We start from the raw sequence: 25,692 nt of genomic DNA, 5'->3' as shown, positions 1-25,692 counted from the left end.
ACTTTCACTTAACGCGGATTTTTCCACAGCAACGCGGTGAGTGTCCGGCTCGAGAGCTATTTTTAGATTCGCACCACCCCCCACCCGCCACCCTGCCTGACTGCCTGTTTTAGCTCATAAAATTCATACAAATTACCCAGCCAGAATATAATTTACATTGCTGGAATTCTTATAATTTGGTGATCATTTTGAATATAAACAACATATATTTTGCATTAAACATACAATTTTTAGATAAAAATTTTCTCTAGGTAATATGTTATCTTTTGTCCAAAATATATGACATTTATATTCAAAATATTCCTGGTCTTACAAGGAATCCAGCAATGTCAATTATATTATCCTAACTTTAGTTTGAGGTATTATTTATTAAAATTTAGTGGTTATCCCACACATCTCCTTGGGACGGTTGGTGGGGGGTGGGGGGTGGGGGGGAGGGAGGGACCGACCGACCGACCGACCATCTGTTACCCGGTGAAGAATTATTTTTTTTTTTAACTGAAGATATTTGTTTTAGCTCATAAAATTCATACAAATTACCGGTCAGAATATAATTTACATTGCTGGAATTCTTATAATTTGGTGATCATTTTGAATATAAACAACATATATTTTGCATTAAACATACAATTTTTAGATAAAAATTGTTCTCTAGGTAATTATGTTATCTTTTGTCCAAAATATATGACATTTATATTCAAAATATTCCTGGTCTTACAAGGAATCCAGCAATGTCAATTATATTATCCTAACTTTAGTTTGAGGAATTATTTATTACTATACCTGGTTTTCCCCAAAAAATTTCTCAGAGGGAAGAGCCAGTGAGTGTAGTGTGAGAAGAGGGGGAGGGAGTTGAGTCCATTATTTGAATGGACATTAACTTGGCGACTGTATTTCTCTATTTCTCTTAAGTATTAATTGTGTGCATGTACCATCATAAAATTAAGATGTTATTTTTACTACAACATAGTTATTTGTCGTCAAAAAGTGGAGTTTGGGGGTCGGGCTGGGTTCTATTGGAATTAATCCCATATGTTCTGTTATTCACTTAACGCGGTTTTCACTTAACGCGGGACCCTCTGGGTTCAATTGACCGCGTTAAGTGGGGTACAACTGTACTGTATTTAGTTTATATTTAATGTTTAGTTAATTCTATTACCGGTATACAGTACTTTGTATGTATACTTTTTCTGTGAGGAAGAACCAATTACCCAATATCCCATTGAAAAAATAGATTCAGTTAACAAAATTTTCGGTTAACAACCAACTCTGTGGAACCAATTGTGTTCGTTAATCGAGGGACCACTGTTTATTTACAGTTATCGCTTTACTTTTTGGGACATATATATTGTGACAAAAATATTGCACAATCTCTTATTTATGTTGGCTTCTTACCTAGAATAACTTATATTTTCCTTTGACTTTATTGATGTTTTATTTCACAGGAGTCAAGCCACTGTCTCTACATGATCAGAAGATTGTGTATAGAGTGGCTTGTCAAAAAGCTGAAGAACTTCTTACCAAAAAGATGAGAGACAAAGAACACATGAGGCTGCTGGCACAAATCACTGAAGGAATTAGAGCGCACATCAGAACAAATAAACTTTTGGATCCGGTGCCTCATACACGTCAGGTTTGTTTCAGTTGATAACATATTAATCTTTCTCAAGTAGTGTCTGTACAGTACAGTACAGGTATCCCCCTATTTACGATAGGGTTGCATTGCTGAAAACCCCAACATCAATGTTGAAATAATGTAACTGGGGCCCCATTTATCATGGGTTACAATAGGATCTTACATTCCTACCCTGTCCAACACAGACATTTAACAGGCAAAATGATCCTACACCAATTAAATAAATATAAAAAAAATGCAGAAAAGTCAGGTTAATCTGGACTCATTAATCCAGATTTATGCTTTCTCTAGACTGGCAAAACACTTCGGACTAATTTTTATTAACCCGGATTGAGTCCAGATTAACATGTAATAGTCCAGATCTCCCACATGGTAGCAAAAGTAAATGAACACTTTTGAATCACTAACCTACAGTATAATTCTTGTACATATTGGATGTAGAATACTACAGATAACAAACTTGGTGATGGTGCTGTTGGTAGTAGTAGAGGTGGAAGATGGAGGTTTATTTCTAATTTACTTATTTTACACTGTATTGTACACTATACATTGCACTGTATACTATGCATTACACTGTACACTATACATTATACTGTACACTACACTGTATTTGATACATTACACTGTACACCGTACACTATACATTACACTGAATGGTTGTCAAGGGCAGTTGGTGTCAACGGCCGTCTTGACAAATATTGCAAGTCAATGTCAATCCCATTCATTGACAACTGGGACAACTTCTACGGCAGAAGGGACCCTTATGCGAGGGATGGGGTTCATCTGTCTAGGGATGGGATGGCTCTCTCGAGAGGGCAGTTCAAAAGATTTCGAAGTCTTTAAATTGCTAGGAGAACATATGAGCACAGGGGTGGAGGAGACTGCAGTGGGAGTGGGTGAACAAAGTGAAAGGTTACAGGGAAATAGTGCGAGGAATGATGACAAAACTAAATTAGGCAGGGAGTTAAAACCTAAAAGCGTCAAAGAGAGGACTCAGAACACGATTAACATAAATGTCTACTGTGCAAACAGTAGAAGTATGAGAAACAAAATGGACGAAATCAAGGCGTTGGTATGTACCGAAAAAATCGATATAATAGCAGTCATCGAGACATGGATAAACCTAGACTCATGTGAGTTACCTGTCGAATACCAAATTGCAGGTTACAAATTATTCCATAACGATAGGCAGATTAGGAAAGGCGGCGGAGTAGCAATCTATGTCAGTGATAATCTGAAGTGTGAAATAAATTAGGAAATAAAAACTGAGCGGAATACAGAAACAATTTGGATAGAATTAATCGATGGTTGGGAAAAATTAATCACAGGAGTATTATATAGACCTCCCAATCTTGATAAGAGTTAATGAGTGACTTATTTGGGATGAAATGTGTAGGGCTTCCATACATAGCAAAGTCTGTATGGTAGGCGACTTTAACTTTAGCCAAATAGATTGGATTGACCTTACGGGTAACTCAAAATCAGAGGATTTTCATTAAACGATCCAGGACTGTTTCCTAAGTCAACATATACCCGAACCCACCCGAGGTAATAATATACTCGATTTAGTTCTGTCAAACAGAAAAACCTCATTAGTAATGTCGAGGTAGGGAACGAACTTGCGAACAGCGATCACAAAGAAATAATATTCCAATTAGAATTTCACGGCAGCTGCAAGGAAAATTCCATCCAAGATCCCAGATTTCAGAAGGGCAAATTTGATAGATTGAAGAGGCAGCCGAGAGAAAGTGTATCACGCTTGGGGGTGAATTACATGACCTCGCATGAGGTGACCTCACACAGTGTACCCACAAAGGGCGACCTCACCTTACCTGGAGACCTGACGGTTGGGGATGACCTGATCACGAGATCTGAGGTTGCCGAGTGCCACAACAATTTAAGTAATGAGTTACTTAATGCACAAAGGCAGAACATACCATACAGAAAACTCAGATCAAACAACATTGACCCTAAATGGATAAATAATTATTTAAAGAATATTGTTGGACAAAGGAAGGCTATAGGTAGGAGAATAAATCATGGTGAAGTTTACCTCCGAGATTATAATAAGGTATTGGCCAGGAGGGTTAAGACCGAGGTAAAAAAATCAAAGAGGAATAATGAACTGAAGGCAGTAAGGGAGGCAAAGTCAGACCCCAAGGGATTCCATCAAATGTATCAAACTATAACACGAGAAAAGGTTGGACCAATACAGTCAGATACTGGCGAGCTAACTGATAACGACGGAGAAATGAGCAATAATCTGAATAAATATTTTTCAAAGGTTTTCACCACCGAAAATTTAAACATGATACCCGAGGCATCAACTATATACAGAGATAGTGAAGAAAGTAGATTAAGCGAGATAGTAGTGACTAGTAACGATGTTAGTAAGCAAATAGATAAGCTAAAGCTTATGAAGTCACCAAGTCCCGATGATATATTTACCAGAGTATTAAAGGAATGTAAGGAAGAACTAATACTGATTTTCAAGAAGGGAGATAGATCACTATCCTCTAACTACCGCCCAATCAGTCTAACATCAATTGTAGGCAAATTACTGGAAACAATCATTTCAAACTACCGTATATACTCGTCTATAACCCCCCTTCGTATATAGGTCGACCCCGATTTTATGATCAAGAAATCGTTAATTTATGATATTCCTCGTTTATAGGTCGACCCAAGTTTTTGAGGGTAAAGGAACAACAAAACCTTCAGAGAAACACTACGTCCTATAAACTTGTTTACCATTTATTATAACGACACTTTACACTGAAACGCGGGTAGTTTCAACAAAAGTATTGTATATTTCCATTCAAGTATTTATTCAAGTCAATTAGGAGGGAATATTATTGTAATACAACAGTTTTTTAACTAAACCATTCGAAAAGTGATTACGGTAACATCTTTTGAACGAAAGAAAGCCAAAGTCTTTGTTTTCGTCACGATTTTATCCCACTTTCCACTGTAATACATACGTCATTTCAGCAAAAAATATTACATTTCCGTGAATGTATTATATCAAGCACAGTATGAATAGAATATCATTGTAATATAACAGAATTTTAACCGAAAACTATTAAAAAAACGAATAACATCTCGAGAACATCGGAAGCTTAGGTAAAGTCTTTTGTTTTCGACATGTATTTTATCCTATTTTACATTGAAATACATCATGTTTCAGCAAAACTACTATTTATTTCCAAGAATATATTTATTCAGGCGCAGTTTAGGTAAAATATACGTGTGATGTAACAGTTTTTTAACTGAAAACGATTCGAAAAACACGTGTACCCTCTAGCCCTGTTCAAGGAGAGGACTGGGAGAAGCTGTTTGGTGCTGCAGACGATGACAAAGAAAATGATTTTGGTGGATTTTAATGAAAATATTCAGAAATATGGTATCGTAATATTTATTCAAGTCAATTAGGATATTATTGTAATACAATACAACAGTTTTTTAACTAAACCATTCGAAAAGTGATTACGGTAACATCTTTTGAACGAAACAAAGCGAAAGTCATTGTTTTCATCACAATTTTATCCCACTTTCCACTGTAATACGTATGTCATTTCAGCAAAAAATATTACATTTCCGTGAAGGTATTATATCAACCACAGTATGAATAGAATATCACTAATATAACAGTATTTTAACCGAAAACTATTAAAAATACGAGTAACATCTCTTGAACATCGGAAGGTTAGGTAAAGTCTTTTGTTTTCTGCATGTAGTCTATCCTAATTTACATTGAAATACATCACGTTTCAGCAAAACTACTATTTATTTCTGAGAATATGGAAATGTAATATTTTTCCTGAAATGACGTACGTATTATAGTGGAAAGTGGGATAAAATCGTGACAAAAACAATGACTCGCTTTCTTTCGTTCAAAAGATGTTACCGTAATCGGTTTTCGAATGGTTTTCAGTTAAAAACTGTTATATTACAATAATATTCTATCCTAATTCACTTGTGATGTAAAAGTTTTTTAACTGAAAACGATTCGAAAAACACGTGTACCGTCTAACTGATACGGCAGAGCCCTGGTCGCGAAGGCTTTGTGTTTGCATCGGCCCTTCTTAAGCAGCTTTTAATTTTAGCGTACGTTGAAATTGTGTTTACCGGTGTATTCTTATTTTCTTGCTTCTTATTTTCCAGAAATATGACAAGTTTTTATATAATACAATGTTACGGTACTTTTAATTTACAAGTATTCATTTTTAAAAATACAGAAGACACCAAACAAATACTAGTACGGATATTTGCGTGACTCTCCCGCCAAAAAAGACCAAACATCTGGTACTCTCTCCCTCAGCCCTACCAAAAATAGCCCAACATCTTTCTTGTTTATTCTCTTCCAATTTCTCACTTTAACTGGTATTTTTTACTTCATATTGCCTACATCAGATAAACTACAGTAATTGAGGTTAGATATTGTTATAAATTTGATTACCGGGTCCTGGCAGGTACCGTTAGAACCACCTGACCCTACCAACAGTGTTGCAAGTCAGACAGCATTTTTTTTTTTTACATTTTTGGTGTCTCCATTTGTTAATTTTTTTCTGTGGGGTTTGCACAATAGTATACTGTTTTACCTACAGTATTGTAAAACGAATTGGGAAAAGAAATACTCGGTAACTTAAAATTTTAAAAGGAAAATTTTGAAACTGGCAACTGTGTGTAGATGACCTGACTCACATCATATTGATGTTTCAAATTTAATTAACAAAAATTTATGTATCTATAAATAAACTTTTAAAAATGAATACTTTATGTTCTACATACTCCTGTGCATACCATACCATGCATTTGGCTACTTTGGGCTTGCTATGATGACGCAAGAGATCTGCCCTGGCAACTGTACCGACACTCACAGCGGGTGGTGCGTTGGTGCATCGTTTCCATTGTTTACTGGTAGTTACTGGTAAATATTTTTCAACCTAACGAAACTATTACCCGTATAGAGGTCGACCCCCAACTTTTTGCCCAAAAATTTGGTCTTAAGAACTCGTGCTATACACGGGTATATACGGTATTCAAAATCACCTGGAGAAGCACAAGTTGATCAATGATTCCCAACATGGCTTCACAAGCGGGCATTCATGTCTAACTAATCTATTAACATTCTTTTCATCTATTTTCGAATCAGTGGACGAGGAGCACAATTATGATGTGGTATATTTCGACTTAAGCAAAGCCTTCGACAGAGTCCCTCACGAAAGACTAATAAGAAAAGTGGAGGCTCATGGCATTAAAGGAGATATTCTAAAATGGATTAGTGCGTGGTTACAGGACAGGAAACAATGATTGAGCATTAACGGCACTAAATCCGATTGGAGCAACGTCATTAGTGGAGTTCCCCAAGGTTCAGTACTTGGACCATTATCATTTATTATATACATAAACGACATGGGTATCGGCGTAGACAGCAGCATACAGTAAGTAAATTTGCTGATGACACTAAAATAGGGCGTGTTATTAAATCTGACGAGGACTCCGCAAAACTACGATCTAAATGGCAGATGAAATTCAACGTGGACAAATGTAAAGTACTCAGTATAGGAGATGTAAACAGTGAAACCAGATACCAGATGAACAACAATGTTATTGAGAATTCCGACTGCGAGAAAGATTTAGGAGTAATGATAAGTAGGAATCCACCACCTGCCATCTCCACCACATGTCATCTCCACCACCTGTCACCTCCACCACCTGTCACCTCCACCACCTGTCACCTCCACCACCTGTCACCTCCACCACCTGTCACCTCCACCACCTGTCACCACCACCACCTGTCACCTCCACCACCTGTCACCTCCACCACCACCTGTCACCTCCACCACCACCTGTCACCACCACCTGTCACCTCCACCACCTGTCACCTCCTGTCACCTCCACCACCTGTCACCTCCACCACCTGTCACCTCCACCACCTGTCACCTCCACCACCTGTCACCTCCACCACCTGTCACCACCACCACCTGTCACCTCCACCACCTGTCACCTCCACCACCTGTCACCACCACCACCTGTCACCTCCACCACTTGTCACATCCACCACCACCTGTCACCCAGTTGTAGTTTTGTACAGTATCTTACAATAATATAATTCCTATTCTGTTGGTATAATTCACTCAGGTAATTAATGTGGAAATTTTTGCCACCAGATTAATATAAGCTTTTCCTTTTCTATTGTTAATTTCTTTTTACTCTTATTTGTCCCCCCCTCCCCCCAAGGCCCCGTTGTGGGTCGATGACCTGTGGCCGGGTGAGCTAATCCTGTTAAAAAAGGAAAAAAATCAAATAAAATCCTGTGATCATGGCAATGGCCAGTCCTCCCCACCCCTATTAATTGTCATCTCACGTACCTAATAGCTTTCATTAGGCCTATATCAAATCATATTAGACCACTGTACTGTATCCCCATTAAAGGCAACACAGTACAGTGAACCCTCGCTTTACTCGGTTTCACTTTACGCGTTTCTACATTTACGCGGTACCCTGCCAGAACCGGAATTCCCACTTTACGCGGTGCATTTACTCATATACGCGGGTGAAATATAATTTTTTTATTTAGCTCATAAAATTCATACAAATTATCCGGCCAGAATATAATTTACATTGCTGGAATTCTTACAATTTGATGATCATTTTGAATATAAGCATCATAGATTTTGCATTAGACATTCAAATTTTAGATCTAATGCAAGTATTTTGTTTACTCAGAGCAAATATGTTATCTTTTGTGCAAAATATATGATGTGTATGTTCAAAATATTCCTGGTCTTGCAAGGAATCCAGCAATGTCAATTATATTATCCTAACTTTAGTCTGAGGTATTATTTATTACTAAAAATGTAAATATATTGTTATAACCCAATCATTTCTCTGGTAGGGAGGGAAGGTGGGGGTGAGGGGTAGGGAGGGAGGGAGGGACCCAGGGAGCAGGTGGGAAGAGGGGGGGAGGTGGGGTATTTTAATTGACAGATAGTATTTCGGTAAGTATATTTTGTTTATTTATTGAAGATATTTGTTTTAGCTCATAAAATTCATACAAATTACCCAGCCAGAATATAATTTACATTGCTGGAATTCTTACAATTTGATGATCATTTTGAATATAAACATCATAGATTTTGCATTAGACATACAAATTTTAGATCTAATGTAAGTATTTTGTTTACTCTTGAGTAAATATGCTATCTTTTGTGCAAAATATATGACATTTATATTCAAAATATTCCTGGTCTTACAAGGAATCCAGCAATGTCAATTATATTATCCTAACTTTAGTTTGAGGTATTATTTATTACTATACCTTAAAATATAGTGTTTTCCCCCAAACATTTCTCAGAGGGAAGAGCCAGCGAGTGTAGTGTGAGAAGAGGGGGAGGGAGTTGAGTCCATTATTTGAATGGACATTAACCTGGCGACTGTATTTCTCTATTTCTCTTAAGTATTAATTGTGTGCATGTACCATCATAAAATTATGATGTTATTTTTACTAGAACAAAGGTATTGTGTTGGAAAAAGTGGAGTTTGGGGGTCAGCCGGTCTCTATTTCATTTAATCCCATATGTTATGTTGTTCACTTTACTCGTTTCTCGCTTTACGCGGGCCGCCGTGGGTTCAATTGACCGCGTAAAGTGAGGGTTCACTGTAGTATATATTTTATTAATATATAATGTAATATATTTTATAAAACTAAATTGTGTTTAATGAACTGTCACTATATACAGTATTACCCCGCCTAACGCGGTTTCACTTAACGCGTTTTATCATATACGCGGTGCCTCGCCAGAGCTGAACTTTCACTTAACACAGATTTTTTCCACATATACGCTGTGAGTGTCCGGCTCCAGACGCTATTTTTAGATTTGCCCCACCCGCCACCCTGCCTGACTGCCTGTTTTAGCTCATAAAATTCATACAAATTACCCGGCCAGAATATAATTTACATTGCTGGAATTCTTATAATTTGGTGATCATTTTGAATATAAACATCATATATTTTGCATTAGACATACAAATTTTAGATAAAAATTTTTCTCTGAGTAACTATGTTATCTTTTGTGCAAAATATATGACATTTATATTCAAAATATTCCTGGTCTTACAAGGAATCCAGCAATGTCAATTATATTATCCTAACTTTAGTTTGAGGTATTATTTATTACAAAAAAGTTAAGTATTCTGGTTTTCCCACACATCTCCTTGGGACGGTTGGTGGGGGGTGGGGGGGAGGGAGGGACCGACCGACCATCTGTTACCCTGTGAAGAATATTTTTTTTTTTTTATTAACTGAAGATATTTGTTTTAGCTCATAAAATTCATACAAATTACCCGGTCAGAATATAATTTACATTGCTGGAATTCTTATAATTTGATGATCATTTTGAATATAAACATCATATATTTTGCATTAGACATACAAATTTTAGATAAAATGTTTTCTGAGTAAATATGTTATCTTTTGTGCAAAATATATGACATTTATATTCAAAATATTCCTGGTCTTACAAGGAATCCAGCAATGTCAATTATATTATCCTAACTTTAATCTGAGGTATTATTTAATACAAAATGTTAAAATTTATTTTTTTCACCCCACATCTCTTGAAGGGAGGATTGGGGGGGGTGGGGGGGAGGGTTGGGACTGACCGCGCGGTTGGAAGAGGGGGGAGGCAAGGTGGGGTACTTTGATTGACAGATAGTGTCGTGAAGATTATTTTTTTTTTTATTAACTGAAGATATTTGTTTTAGCTCATAAAATTCATACAAATTACCCGGTCAGAATATAATTTACATTGCTGGAATTCTTATAATTTGGTGATCATTTTGAATATAAACATCATATATTTTGCATTAGACATACAAATTTTAGATAAAATTTTTTCTCTGAGTAACTATGTTATCTTTTGTGCAAAATATATGACATTTATATTCAAAATATTCCTGGTCTTACAAGGAATCCAGCAATGTCAATTGTATTATCCTAACTTTAGTTTGAGGTATTATTTATTAAAATTTAGTGGTTTTCCCCAAAAATTTCTCAGAGAGGGAAGAGCCGGCAGTGTAGTGTGAGAGGGGGAGGGAGTTGAGTCCATTATTTGAATGGACATTAACTTGGCGACTGTATTTCTCTATTTCTCTTAAGTATTAATTGTGTGCATGTACCATCATAAAATTAAGATGTTATTTTTACTACAACATAGGTATGTGTCTTCAAAAAGTGGAGTTTGGGGGTCGGGCTGGTTTCTATTGGAATTAATCTCATGTGTTCTGTTGTTCACTTAACGCGGATTTCACTTAACACGGGACCCTCTGGGTTCTATTGACCGCGTTAAGTGGGGTACAACTGTATATGAAGATGCATTCCTGATGACATATGAGAAGGATTCAGGTATTAATAAACACAGATTATTACAGTAATGTATCTTTATTAATTAATGAATGAACAATATTGTATCATGAGAAGGAAGGAGAGGCAGTGAATATCATATGGCTCTGCTCTGGCTCAAGCTAATCCATCTCTGCATCACTGAAATTATGATTCAGGTGGTGATAATAGAAGTAGTGGTGATGGTGAGGAAGATTGTGGTGAGGTGATGTCTATCATTTTTGTTTGGTAACACTGCGAGATGCGAGTGAACAGCTATCCACAAAATTGAGTGTAAGTATAATATAAATGAACAACGTTGTATCCCTTCAACATTACGTTACATAACACTTTAAAATATGTTGTGGTGGTGTGGGGAGAAAGTGGCCGTGCGAACACCCACCCCCACGAAGGGTCACCTCTCACCCAGTGCTTGGCATCATCGACTCCTGCCTCTCATTTTTCATTCATGATACAATATTGTTTATTTTTTATGTACTAATTAGAAAAAATACATTACTATAAGAATCTGTGCTTATTATTACCTGTACCCATCAGTGTAAGGCCAACTCAGACCACCCTGGGCAAAACTCATTTTTTATTGGAAACCACTATTTTCGGCCTAGCTTTTTACAGGCTGACAACCCCTTATCCGAAAACCTTGGGGTCAGATGTGTTTCGGATTTCAGAATGGTTGTTTTTTTTTACGGGTATTAGCCCACCACGATCAAGTTTCTGTAACAACTCCACTTTCCGTGCTGTCAATAATGAGAGATGCTTTCTTTTCTTCTCACTGTTACCCACAGGGGTATCTGTCGCTCTTTTTGACATTTTCACAGTGAAATTAATCAAAATCACACAAAATACTGTATAAGAGAGCAGCAGACGCAGGTGTGACTGGTAGCAACACTGAGACACAAGTAACGCCTTACACCCGCTGCCTGGCATGGGTCAAGCGCAGGTAGCGTCAGGTCTAGGTCGTGTTTCTCACATTTGATCTTTTCTTTATGGTTCTTTATTATTATTATTATTACTATTACAGTATTATTATTATTTTTTTTATATAAATATTTTATTATTATTTTTATTATTATTATTATTATTATTATTATTATTATTATTATTATTGTTATTATTTTCTTATTTTATTTTTAATTGTGTACTTTTTATTATAAATTTTATTTAATATGGATTATTAATATTATTGATGTTCATTGTTGTTATTATTATTATTAATATTATTATTCTTATTCTTATTATTATTATTAGTAGTAGTAGTACAGTATTACATTTTTGCTCCCTAGGCCCCGATGTGGGTCAGTGACCTGTGCCCAGGTGGGCTAATCGCTGGAAAAAAAAAAAAAAATCATGGTATGTGATGTTCCACGAAAAAACTTTTGGTTTTTGGAATTTCGGATAAGGGGTTGTCAACCTGTACTTTGGTAGTGGATAAGATCTCCATACTAGACTGTAAATAAGGTTGAAAGCCCTTTGAAAATAGGGTGTAGCATTGATCTTTGGCAGACAGGAGAGTATGGGCTTGGCTTTTGCGTCGTCAAGTGCTCTCGTCCCGTCAATGAGTGAGTGAGAGGAGCGGGCGGCCAATCACAGCGGCCGGCCCGCAGCCTCCTCCCCTGTCTCGGCCAATGGCAGTGAGCGTCTGCTATCTACGTCATGGCCCCTCCAGCCAATGAGCGCGAAATCCCTCTCTCCCTCTCCCTCGGTTCTCTTTGTTGTGGCGGGATCTACACTCTGATATTGATTAAAGTACAAAAAGCCATAAGTGGGTGGGAGTTTTGTTGCTTCAAGACAACATTTCAACAACCCAGTACATTACTTCATGATGCACTACCTAACATCTCCAAGTACAGTCCTTAGCTTCAAAGTGCATCACATCTGAATGCTGTATCTCAAAAATCAACAAAGTTATGCTTGTTAAAATGGAAAAACTTTAAACGTGGTTTTCTCGGTTTCAAATTTTGGCGCGAGTAACCCTTACTATGTGGGGGGCCTAATATCTCAAAGATAAAAAATACCTTAATGCCATCAGGAATGCATCTCCATATAAGCAATGGCACCAAATTCATTTCTCTAACACAATGAGAGAATGTGAATAAAAGTTTACACACTGTTTTGCGAGCAGCTTTGTACCTCAAAAATAACTTAGCCTTCGTCTTTATTCAAGACATCTTCAGGTCATGAGACCCACTAATCCCCCACCCAAGAAAGGGTGAACCTGACATTCCACCAGAAGGTCAGTAATATGAGACCACTAATCCCCCACCATACCTCCACCTGACACTGAGTCAGGTCAGGTCAGTTACATGAAACCAACTAACCCCCACAGCTCCAGGGCAGTCCTTGCTATAACTCACAACTTCATTCATGAGGCGCCTCGTACACCCGTATAATGTAGTTTTATTTTTTTTATTTATTCTGTATATTAAGAAATGGAGTTTCTAACTTAATTAGAACTGCTTTTACAGACTCTGGTATTTTAGACTCTCAGAAAACTTTTCCCAGCACCCAGAAACATTCTGGGGTAGTGGGCTAGTGTCTGTGTGTGCAAGATGTCTAGTTTAGACACTCAGAAACTTTTCCTGTTAACCGTAAAAAATTCCGGGAATAAGGAATTTTTCGGGGTTTGAGGAAGTTGTCTGGTTAGCCGGAAATCTCTCATCTCCGGAAGTGCTCTGCACCAATTGTTCCGGCTAACGGGGATATCACTGTACTGTACATGTCAGACTATGTCAATCCATTATATATGATGATTTTCACTTTAAAATATTTTTTAATGATTTTCTTTCATTTTGGTGATGCCCAAGAACAATTATGAATTAGAATATTTATTTGTTCTCTTTGTTTAGGTTCGTCTTCACTTGACTGATGCAATAAAGAATTTTGATGAAGATAAAGAAGACAATAAGGACATAATACAACTGTACATGTTGCTTGAAGAATATGACCTGTTGAAGCTCTTCCATGATGGTAACTATGGCTTCTTTGTCAAGTACTGTACTCTATCACTTATTGGCTGTAATACTGTACAATGTATTCCTTATTGTGTTAGAACATCCAGGTAAAGTTGTCATCACTAGCTGCAGAAAACTTTAGTCAAAACGACTTAAAGATACAGTATATTTTGCAGGAAATATATGTTTCAAAGGCTAAGAAATTAGTGGACATATTTTATTTTATGTTTGAAAATACATTTAGAAATTTCTGCTAACTTCATGAAGGATCAACTTCACTCACTGGCATATTTGCACCTGACAGCTGCATTCAGATTCACAAATAAAATTTATCTGGCACTGGATCTATTAATGCAACTGAAGACTGAACGAGGGAACATTAACCTACACTACCAATAATGACTAGTTTGAGAGGTAACCGGTTGAACCTGCTTGTATTAAGTTATCAGTAATAGGAAAAAGGATGAGTGTAATTATGATAAGTGGCAGACCTGAATTTGTGGGGAAAAGGTAGTGAAGGATGAGGAAGAGATGAGAAATGTACAATAAAGTAGTGAAGAATGAGGGAGAGATGAGAAATGTACAATAAAGTAGTGAAGAATGAGGGAGAGATAAGAAATGTACAATAAAGTAGGGAAGGATGAGGAAGAGATGAGAAATGTACAATAAAGTAGGGAAGGATGAGGGAGAGATGAGAAATGTACAATAAAGTAGTGAAGGATGAGGAAGAGATGAGAAATGTACAATAAAGTACGGAAGGATGAGGGAGAGATGAGAAATGTACAATAAAGTAGTGTAGGATGAGGAAGAGATGAGAAATGTACAATAAAGTACGGAAGGATGAGGGAGAGATGAGAAATGTACAATAAAGTAGTGAAGGATGAGGAAGAGATGAGAAATGTACAATAAAGTAGTGAAGGATGAGGGAGAGATGAGAAATGTACAATAAAGTAGTGAAGGATGAGGAAGAGATGAGAAATGTACAATAAAGTAGTGAAGGATGAGGGAGAGATGAGAAATGTGCAGTAAAATTGAGAGCGAGAGACAGGGTAAGAACCAAGAGTGTAACAGTACTGTTTAAGAGATAATCACAATATTATGGATATAATGCAGGAACTACAGGGGCACAGAATATTATGGATATACTTGAACACAGAAACTACAGGGGCCTGAAGCTCATTCTTCAGATTATGAGAGATGTGGAAAGATTACAGTACAGAAGGCCCTCCTCCAAATTTGTGGGGATTAGGTTTTCAAAATGGCCACGAATCACCAAATCCGCAAATAACATTTGTTGACCAGGGGGGCAGGGGGGTTACATTTTTACTTGTGTACAAAGAAATGTATACAGCTGCTCCCCGACTTACGACGGGGTTAAGGACCCAAATCCAGGTGGTAAGTCGGAATGGTCATAAGTCGGAAATGCAAAAAATAATACATATAAAATCTAAAATGAAATACAGTTCAGTACAAGTAATGAAGAATGGATACAGTGTTGCTGTGCACTTACCTTTAATGTAGTCATCTGAATGCACACGGGGCCCCAATAATTTTTTAATTCAACATGGAGACTACATTAATTGGATGAAGCAGAGGAGGAGACAGGGCTGGGTGGGTCATCAATGTCGCTTTCTTCAGACAGGCTAACATACTTGCATGTTGAAGGTATTGGATCATCTTTAGGGAGTGAAGAGGCAGCACTGGTGGGGTGTGAGGAGACAGCAATGGGGACTGCACAGTTTGCTTTTTCTTTTTATTATAAATCTCCCTGTAGCAAGCAAGTGCATCTTGGACCATTCTGTCAACTTTGGCAAATTGCTCAACATTTTGATCCATTCCATCAAACATTTGCATCCCCTTATTAATTGTAGCAAATGCCTCTGCCATTTACTTCACTGAAATTTTTTTGGGGGTGCAGGTTCTTCTACATTTGGACTCTCTTCTTCCTCTGCATTTTTCTGTGCTTCCAGTTCGATAAGATCCTCATTACTTAGGTCTTCTGTTACACTTTCAACCAATTGTTGAACATCTTCATTATCAATTTCTAACTGTTTACCCAGCTCCACTATCTTGTTACTAATCTCAGAAATTACTTCATCTTCATTAAATCCTCTGAAACTGTTCACATATCTTTTCAGGACTTTCTTCCATATTCCATTCATGCACTGTTCTGTAACCTCATCCCATGCTGCACTAATGTTCTTTATACATTTCAAAATGTTGTAGTCCTTCCAAAACTCTCTGAGCGTTTTCTCACCTTCAGTAGCAGCAACAGCCTGAGCAAAGGTCATACTTAAATAATTAGCTTTGAAAGCTGCAATAACACCTTGATCTATGAGTTGGATGATAGAGGTAGTGTTAGGTGGAATGTAGACTACCTTAACATCAGGGTGCATGTCGTCCAGGTGTGGTGGGTGTCCCGGAGCATTATCCAAAACTTAAAATTTTTTTGAATGCAATCCCTTGTTGCAGACAATACTCATTGGCTCGAGGAATGAAACAAGTCAGGAACCAATCCTCAAACAGTACTAGGGTCATCCAGGCTTTCTTGTTACTTCGATAAAACACTGGCAGTGTGTGCTTGCTGACATGTTTAAAAGCCCTGGGATTCTCTGAATGATTGATCATGAAGGGCTTTTTCTTGAGACCAGCTACATTCCCCTCCAACAGAAGTGTAATTCGGTCCTTGAATGCCTTGAATCCTGGCATTGTTTTCCCCTCTGTGGATGTATATCCGTTCTGGCATGCGCTTCCATAGTAATCCAGTTTCATCCAAATAGAATATTTGCTCAGGCAAATAATTTCCTTCCGTGATGACACGATCTAGCGCCTCCTTAAAAGCTTCAGCAGCACCAAGCTGCCTCTCCACTCACCTTAACATTATATAAACTGTAGCGGTTCTTAAATCTGTTAAACCACCCATGACTTGCTGTGAAGGTTTGCTCGCACTCATCTCCTGCCTGCTCCTTCAGGCTTTCGAAAAGGCTTCTTGCCTTAGCCTGTAGGGTTAGAAGGCTTAAGGGTACAGGCTTTTGTATCTGGTCTTCCATCCACATCACGAGTAATTTTTCCATCTCATGAATGGGACCTTGTCTTTTCTTCGTTATTATAGTTCCCTTTATAGGTGCTGATCCTTTTACTACCTCACGAATATGTTCCTTGTCCTTCAAAATAGTAGATATGATCGAGTGCAAGAAGCTTAGGTCGCGTGAAATGGTTGCTACAGTTTTTCCATTTTCATACTGCATTATTATCTTCATTTTCATCTCAAAAGTAATTGACTGTCTCCTTTACTTCTGAGCACCTTCAGAATTAAATATGAAAATAATGTCAGTACACAGCGCGATCAGTTGCGGATACGACAGCCAAACACCAACTAAGCGCTCAACGGTGTGGGTGTGCTGTAGCCATGAGGCGACCCAAGCCATGCGATGCTCTCATACAGGACGGAAACGTTTCGGTCTAGAAAATGAGCGCATCATTTGAAAAAAATTTTGGTACCGATTGCGGCGGTCGTATGTGTGGATGGTCGTTACGGACTGAGGCGGGTCGTAAGTGCGGGTGGTCATAGGTTGTAAGTCGGGGAGTTGCTGTATTCCCTTTGTGTTTGTCCTTAGGACAATTATTTCTTTTACCTGTATTGTATTATGTGTGTGTGTGTGTAGACACACACACACAAAACACGTACAAATATATAATAATGGGAAAAATCCTCTCACAGATAATTAGAAACAAATGTATTAAAAATGTAACGGTCTACCCTAAAGTCCGTGCTTTATTAATAAAGAAATAAAGCACGGACTGTCTCTACACGCACTCACACATATTTACAATATAGGTAAAGGAAATTACTGTCTCTGGAACGAATGGCCCCCTGTCCCTGCCGTAAAAGTGCCGGCAACTTTAAAACTACCCACAAACATTCTTGGGTACATCCTGGGCGTCATCCGCAAATAATAGAGGACTGCGAAATATAAACACAGTAATACCCCGATTTACGCGGTCAATTGAACCCACAGAGGTCGGTGTAAAACGAGAAATGCGTAAATGGAATAACAGAACATATGGAATTAATTGAAATAGAGACTGGGCCGACTCCCAAACTCCACTTTTTCAGACACAATACCTATGTTGTAGTAAAAATAACATCTTAATTTTATGATGGTATGCTCACACAATTAATATTTAAGAAAAATACAGTCACCAGGTTAATGTCCATTCAAATAGTGGACTCAACTCCCCCCCCCCCCTCTTCCCACGCCTGCTGGCTCCTCCCTCTCTGAGAAATGTTTGGGTGAAAACACTAGATTTTAAGGTATACTAATAAATAATACCTCAAACTAAAGTTAGGATAATATACAGGTTGTACCTCTCTAATCCGGCAACCTCGGGACCTGACCGGTGCCAGACCATGGAAATTCACCCTTTTCCTGGATAGATAGTGACTTGTGCTTATGCCTGGAAGCACTAGCACCACTTTCTCTGCATCATTGTCTCTTTGAAGACATATTGAAGGGTTAAATGTCGTATAGTAGCTTCTCAAATTTCGCGAGTTTTTAATTCTTAACGTATTTTATTGGAACACAAGAAAATAAATAAATAAAAATTTTGACGGCGGAAACTTGAATTTCGACGGGTTTGAACGGCCCGCCAACGTGCAGACGACGTGCATAATCGTGTAAACAGCGTCATTTCTCTTATGTACAAAAGATTCATTATTGTTTATTACTGAATGTCTTTTTTATTGAATTAATGTTTGTGTGCAAAATGAGCAATACAATTCATTAATAATACGTAGAATATAAAAACACACGAGGAAATGACACATCATTGTATTCGTTGATTACAAAGACTGACTGGTTCTACATATAAAACTGAAGAAAATAAGACCTTGGTTGTAGCTGTAGTAAAATTAATATGGTTGTTTTAAGTAATGTTATTAATGTTAATAAATGGAACAATAGAAGTAGCTAACGGTAATGGTAAAGAAAAAAGAGAGATCGCATATGTAAGTGCGCATGCGCACACGTGAAAACATATCATTACTTTACATAAGAATATGAAAGCAACACTTATTTACTGTTCATATATATTTTAATTAATGTTTCTGAATTTGTTTTTATTGAATTAATGTACGTGTGTGCAAAATTAACAATACAATTTATTTATAATACGTGGAATATTAGAGGAGACGAGACGGCTGCCGGCATTGTTTATGTTAAAGCTTACGAAACCAGTGACTGATTGGTTCTACATATAAAACTGAAGAAAATAAGACCCTGAGTTTAGCTGTAGTTAAATTAATGTAAAAAAATGAATATGGTTGCTTGAAGTACCTGTAATGTTATTTAATGTTAATAAATGGAACAATATAAGTAGCTAACCATTAATGGTAAAAAAAAAAGAGACTGCTCGTATGTAAGTGCGCACATGTGAAAATATATCGTCATTACTCTACATAAGAATATGAAAGCAACACTTATTTACTGCTCATATATATTGAAGGGTTAAAAGTTGTACTCTGTATAGACAAACAAGCAGAGAGAGAGAGCAGCCGAACTGCCGGATGTAAACAAACCTTAATTTCCCGCGGCTTTTTTTTTTTTATTAAGGGGATTAGCCCACCCGGAAATAGGTCAATGACCCACATTAGGGCCTGATGAGCAAAAATTTAATATTCCTGTAATAATAATTCAGATAAGTAAAAAAAAAATAAATAAAAATAAAAAAAATAAATAAAATGCTGCCTATCTACCTATTGGATAAACTAAAATTGTTCCGGACCACGGGAGTTTCCGGACCACAGAATGCCGGACTAGAGAGGTACAACCTGTAATTGACATTTCTGGATTCCTTGCAGGTCAGGGAATATTTTGAATGTAAACTTCATATATTTTGCACAAAAGATAAAATATTTGCTTTGTGTAAACCAAATTATTACATTAGATCTAAAATTTGTATGTCTAATGCAAAATCCATGATGTTTATATTCATAATGATCATCATATTGTAAGAATTCCAGCAATGTAAATTATATTCTGGCTGGGTAATTTGTATGAATTTTATGAGCTAAAACAAATATCTTCAGTAAATAAACAAAGAAATATTCTTCAAGGACACTATCTGTCAATCAAAATACTCCGCCCTAGCTCGGTCCCTCCCTCCCTACCCCCCACCCCCCACCTTCCCTCCCTACCAGAGAAGTTTTGGGAGAAAATAGTATATTTACATTTTTAGTAATAAATAATAACTCAGACTAAAGTTTGGATAATATAATTGACATTTCTGGATTCCTTGCAGGTCAGGGAATATTTTGAATGTAAACTTCATATACAGTCAACCCTCGCTTTACGCGGTCCCACTTTACGCGTTTCCACGTTTACGCGGTACCCTGCTGAAACCGGAATGCTCACTTTCCGCGGTGTGTGTACCCTTTTACGCGGAGAGCGGCGCGAGCAGGGTGCGCACAAGGTCGCCCAGTCATCAAAACATTACCGAGTTCTTCACCCGCCACCCACCACAGCCGGCCCAAGTCAGTGATAGTGAGGATATGGACTTATATGGACTTTGAGGGGTTTGACAAAGAGGCCCTGCAAGCCTCTGTGGTGGATAGTGATACAATTGATACAAGTGATACAGGTGAGGGCCAATAATCTGCCCTCTGCCTTGGAACCAAACCCCCCCCATCCCCGTGTGTCCAGCCATCTTTTCTACTAATGTAAGTGTTAAAAAACTTAATATTATTGATATTTCTCTTAATTATTAATTGTGTGTGCATACGATCATAAAATTAAGAAGTTATTTTTACTACAACGGTAGGTATTGTGTCTGAAAAAGTGGAGTTTGGGGGTCGGCCCGGTCTCTATTTCAATTAATCCCATATGTTATGTTGTTCACTTTACGCGTTTCTCACTTTACGTGGGCCGCCGTGGGTTGAATTAACCGCGTAAAGTGAGGGTTCACTGTATTCTGCACAAAGGATAAAATATTTGCTTTGTGTAAACCAAATTATTTCATTAGATCTAAAATTTGTATGTCTAATGCAAAATCCATGATGTTTGTATTCAAAATGATCATCATATTGTAAGAATTCCAGCAATGTAAATTATATTCTGGCTGGGTAATTTGTATGAATTTTATGAGCTAAATAAAAAAAAATAAAAATAAAATTTTACGTCATGCGTATATGAGTAGATGCACTGCGGAAAGTGAAAGTCTGGTTCTGGTAAGGTACCACATAAATGAGAAATCGCGGAAAGTGTAACTGTGTAAAGCGGGGTAATACCGTGTGATGTAACAGTTTTTTAACTGAAAACGATTCGAAAAACACGTGTACCCTCTAGCCCTGTTCAAGGAGAGGACTGGGAGAAGCTGTTTGGTGCTGCAGACGATGACAAGGAAAATGACTTTGATGGATTTTAATGAAAATATTCCGAAATATGGTATCGTAGTATTTATTCAAGTCAATTAGGATAGAATATTATTGTAATACAACAGTTTTTTAACTGAAAACCATTCGAAAAGCGATTACGGTAACATCTCTTGAACGAAAGAAAGCGAAAGTTATTGTTTTCGTCACGATTTTATCTCACTTTCCACTGTAATATGTACGTCATTTCAGCAAAAATATTACATTTCCGTGAATGCATTATATCAAGCACAGTATGAATAGAATACCATTGTAATATAACAATATTTTAACCAAAAACTATTAAAAAAACGAGTAACTTCTCTTGAACATTGGAAGGTTAGGTAAAATCTTTTGTTTTCGTCATGTATTTTATCCTATTTTACATTAAAATACATCACGTTTCAGCAAAACTACTATTTATTTCCGAGATTATATTCATTCAGGCACAGTTAAGGTAAAATATACATGTGATGTAACCGTTTTTTTACTGAAAACGATTTGAAAAACACGTGTACCGTCTAGCTGATACTCAACAGCTGGTGGTGCGTCATGCGTCATTGTAAACAATAGGAGGTTGAAGTAGATTACCGGGTATTATATTAAGTGTGAAATATAGAAAAGGTTTTTATTACCGGTATTTTTTGTAGATCAATGAGAACTGTGATACCACATATAATAAGATAAGTTAGCCTGTGCTAAGAACTTCAACATAGACTACTGAAAGCACGTTGTAATGTAATTTAGCCTATTGTAAGTTGGTGAGCTTCATTTGCTGAAGGAACTGCACAACTTTTCATTACTAATTGGTACATATTTTACGTTTCCCCTGAACCCTCCTCCCCACCGGAATATCAACAAGTTCTCGCCAGAAGTTACTATTTCACTTAGGAAAGGAATGGAACCAGTGTTAAACAGAGGTGAACAGCGGTGAACAGTGCTTAAGTCAGTGAGAACAACTCAACAGTAACAGTCGTACCCAAGTTAACCTTCACACAGTGAGGTCCCAGGTACCCAGTGATAACGGCGCTTGAGACCCAACAACAACCAGCGATGTGTTAATCCGACTACGATAGGAAGGCCTGGGACCACACCTCACTCATATAACACCATCTGTGAGGGAATTACTACCCCATGTGAGGCCCCTCATAACACCATCTGTGAGGGAATTACTACACCACGTGAGGCCCTGCATAACACCATCTGTGAGGGAATTACTACACCACGTGAGGCCCCTCATAACACCATCTGTGAGGGAATTACTACACCACGTGAGGCCCCTCATAACACCATCTGTGAGGGAACTACTACACCACGTGAGGTCCCTCCTAACACCATCTGGGAGGGAGTTACTACACTACGTGTTTGCTGTTCAACACCTACAATAATCTGTATGTTCCTTTACCTTTCTCTAATGAAGGCTTTTATTAAACCACCACTGTATGTAATAAGTCATTTATGTCCAATGTATATTTTCAGCCTTCGGGCTGCAGAACTTTTTCAATAAACCGTTAATTATTATTATTATTATTATTTACACAGACACACACACACACACACACACACACACACACACACACACACACACACACACACACACACACACACACACACACACAGTCATGGGCCGGTTAACGTCCTAGATACGTTCTTGGAAACGTGACGTTAACCGAAATGGACGTTGTCCGATCATCACTTAAACTTTGTATTTATACTTACGTGTATGTGGAATACTTTATACGTACATATACACTTTTACTCTTAAATCACTACTGTAATATGATACAGGTGATTAATTTTTATCTCTTGTGAAAAATACATGACGTTTATATTAAAAAATTATTCACTGTTTTACAAGGATTCCAGCAACGCTGAGCAGATGGGGGAGAGAGAGGGAGGGAGCGAGGGGGTGTGGGGGGAGGGGAGCGATTTGACAGTTGGCACAGGCCCAGGTCTAACGCGTGTATATTTATCAGTTCTTAAGTGACTAAGCTTCTCTCTTATAAACAGCCAGTGAAATGACCTGGGTGAATAAAATTAACTAGACAAAACAATTTTAATGCAGTAATCAAATTAGTACATGTGCACTCCAGCTTTGCACTTAGATCATTTATTTATGTTATGTTTCTTTTAGTATGGTGTGTGCATGTAAATGGATGAAAATAAATGAAGAAATCTATGTGAATCTACCCAAAAATACAGTTGAAAAACTTTTTATTAAATGTACTACAGTACTGTACACTTATGTACAACAATTTTTATCTCGAGCAAAATATATGATGTTTATATTCAAATTATTGGCTGTCTTGCAAGGATTCCAGCAATGCAAATTATAATCTAACTTTAGTCCGAGATATTATACAAGATAAAAACTGTAAGTCTAAAACGCTGGCTGGGGTAGAGGGACGGAGCCAGCCAGCCAGCGAGGGTTGGGGGGGGGGGGTTGAGGTGATATGTTTGACAGTTTGAGCCGAAGGTCTCTGTGTGTTTATTTAGCAGTCCTACTAAGCTTCTCTCATTTTAAAATGCCAGTGATATGACCTAGAAGAATATAATTAACGTTGCTGGGATTCTTGTAAGATACTGATTTATTTGAATATTAACATGTTGTAATTCGCACTAGACATAACAATTTTAGTACCGTAATCAAATTAGTACATGTGCACTCCATCTTTGCTTTAAGGTCATTTATTTATTTTACGTTTCTTTTAGTATGGTGTGTGCATGTAAATGGATGAAAATAAATGGAGAAATTTATGTAAATCTACCCAAAAATACAGTTGAAAATCTTTTTAAAAAATGTACTACAGTACTGTACACTAATGTACTACATTTTTTATATCTTTAGCAAAATATATGATGCTTATATTTAAATTAATCTCTGTCTTGCAAGGATTTATTTATTTGAGATAAGATTTGACAGTTGGCACCGAAGGCCTGGGTGTTTATTTATCATTCCTTAAGAGTGACTAAGCTCTTCTCATAATTTGCCACCTAAACGACCTGGGTGAATATAACTTACGTTGCTGGGATCCTTGTAAGATAGTAATTTATTTGAATACCTGTATAAACAAGCTATATTTGCAATTCAATTTTAATTGTTTATTCCTTGATAGAGGAAGCGGGATCCTAGTGCTGTCACTTGGTACCCCTGTACCATAACACCAGAAGCAACTGGCCAGTGTCACAAGTATATACAGTGCAGTACAGTCATCCCTTGGTTATAGCGCCTAATTGGGACCCCGCCGATAACGAAAGTACAGAACCTATGGGATTTATTCTAATTGGTTCCCGGCACCCAAGACCCAACCCCAAGTTTCCCATTTTACGACCATTTAGACCCACTAAATATATATATAATGTTATGGTAAATATCATAAACACATACAGGCATGGCTAGGTTTATTACAAAGTGATGAAAAGGGTATGCTTAATACTGTAGTCTACAAAACATGTAGTTATGCTTTTTTTATTTGGTCCCCCATCATGCAAGTCCATTTCTCTCACATCAGGACGCCTGAGTCCTCCGTTTTCTCTCTTAATCTTAGAGTGCACCAGAGACGTCGATATTCATTAATAATGCCACAGAATTTGAAATTGCAACTAGATATGTCTGATTACAGCAAATGTGTTATTGTCAATTTGTTGGTGAAAGATTTTATATATATATATATATATATATATATATATATATATATATATATATATATATATATATATATATATATATATATATATATATATATATATATATATATATATATATATATATAGATATAATATAGATATAGATAGATATATAGATAGATATATATATATATAGATAATATACATACACATACAGTTGTACCCCACTTAACGCGGTCAATAGAACCCAGAGGGTCCCGTGTTAAGTGAAATCCGCGTTAAGTGAACAACAGAACATATGGGATTAATTCCAATAGAAACCGGCCCGACCCCCAAACTCCACTTTTTGAAGACACACAACTATGTTGTAGTAAAAATAACATCTTAATTTTATGATGGTACATGCACACAATTAATACTTAAGAGAAATAGAGAAATACAGTCGCCAAGTTAATGTCCATTCAAATAATGGACTCAACTCCCTCCCCCTCTCACACTACACTGCCGGCTCTTCCCTCTCTGAGAAATTTTGGGGGAAAACCACTAAATTTTAATAAATAATACCTCAAACTAAAGTTAGGATAATACAATTGACATTGCTGGATTCCTTGTAAGACCAGGAATATTTTGAATATAAATGTCATATATTTTGCACAAAAGATAA

The 25,692-nt window shown here is 37.1% G+C and overlaps 2 protein-coding genes across 2 annotated transcripts in view; one reads left to right on the top strand and one right to left on the bottom strand.

The window, feature by feature from the left end:
• The window catches only part of LOC121853160, a 45,545-nt gene extending 30,925 nt beyond the window's left edge, over window positions 1-14,620 (top strand). Inside the window, exons 4-5 of the mRNA XM_042347121.1 lie at window positions 1,446-1,633; window positions 13,889-14,620. Coding sequence (XP_042203055.1) covers window positions 1,446-1,633; window positions 13,889-14,104 — 404 coding nt within the window. The 3' untranslated portion in view covers window positions 14,105-14,620. The remainder of the gene's footprint in view (window positions 1-1,445; window positions 1,634-13,888) is intronic.
• The window catches only part of LOC121853197 (iron-sulfur protein NUBPL-like), a gene marked incomplete at its 5' end in the record, with an annotated part of 115,147 nt that overhangs the window by 53,235 nt on the left and 36,220 nt on the right, over window positions 1-25,692 (bottom strand).

Source organism: Homarus americanus, unplaced genomic scaffold (assembly GCF_018991925.1).
Source record: "Homarus americanus isolate GMGI-L3 unplaced genomic scaffold, GMGI_Hamer_2.0 scaffold32871, whole genome shotgun sequence".
Taxonomy (NCBI): domain Eukaryota; kingdom Metazoa; phylum Arthropoda; class Malacostraca; order Decapoda; family Nephropidae; genus Homarus; species Homarus americanus.
This window is presented reverse-complemented; position numbering and strand designations above follow the sequence as displayed.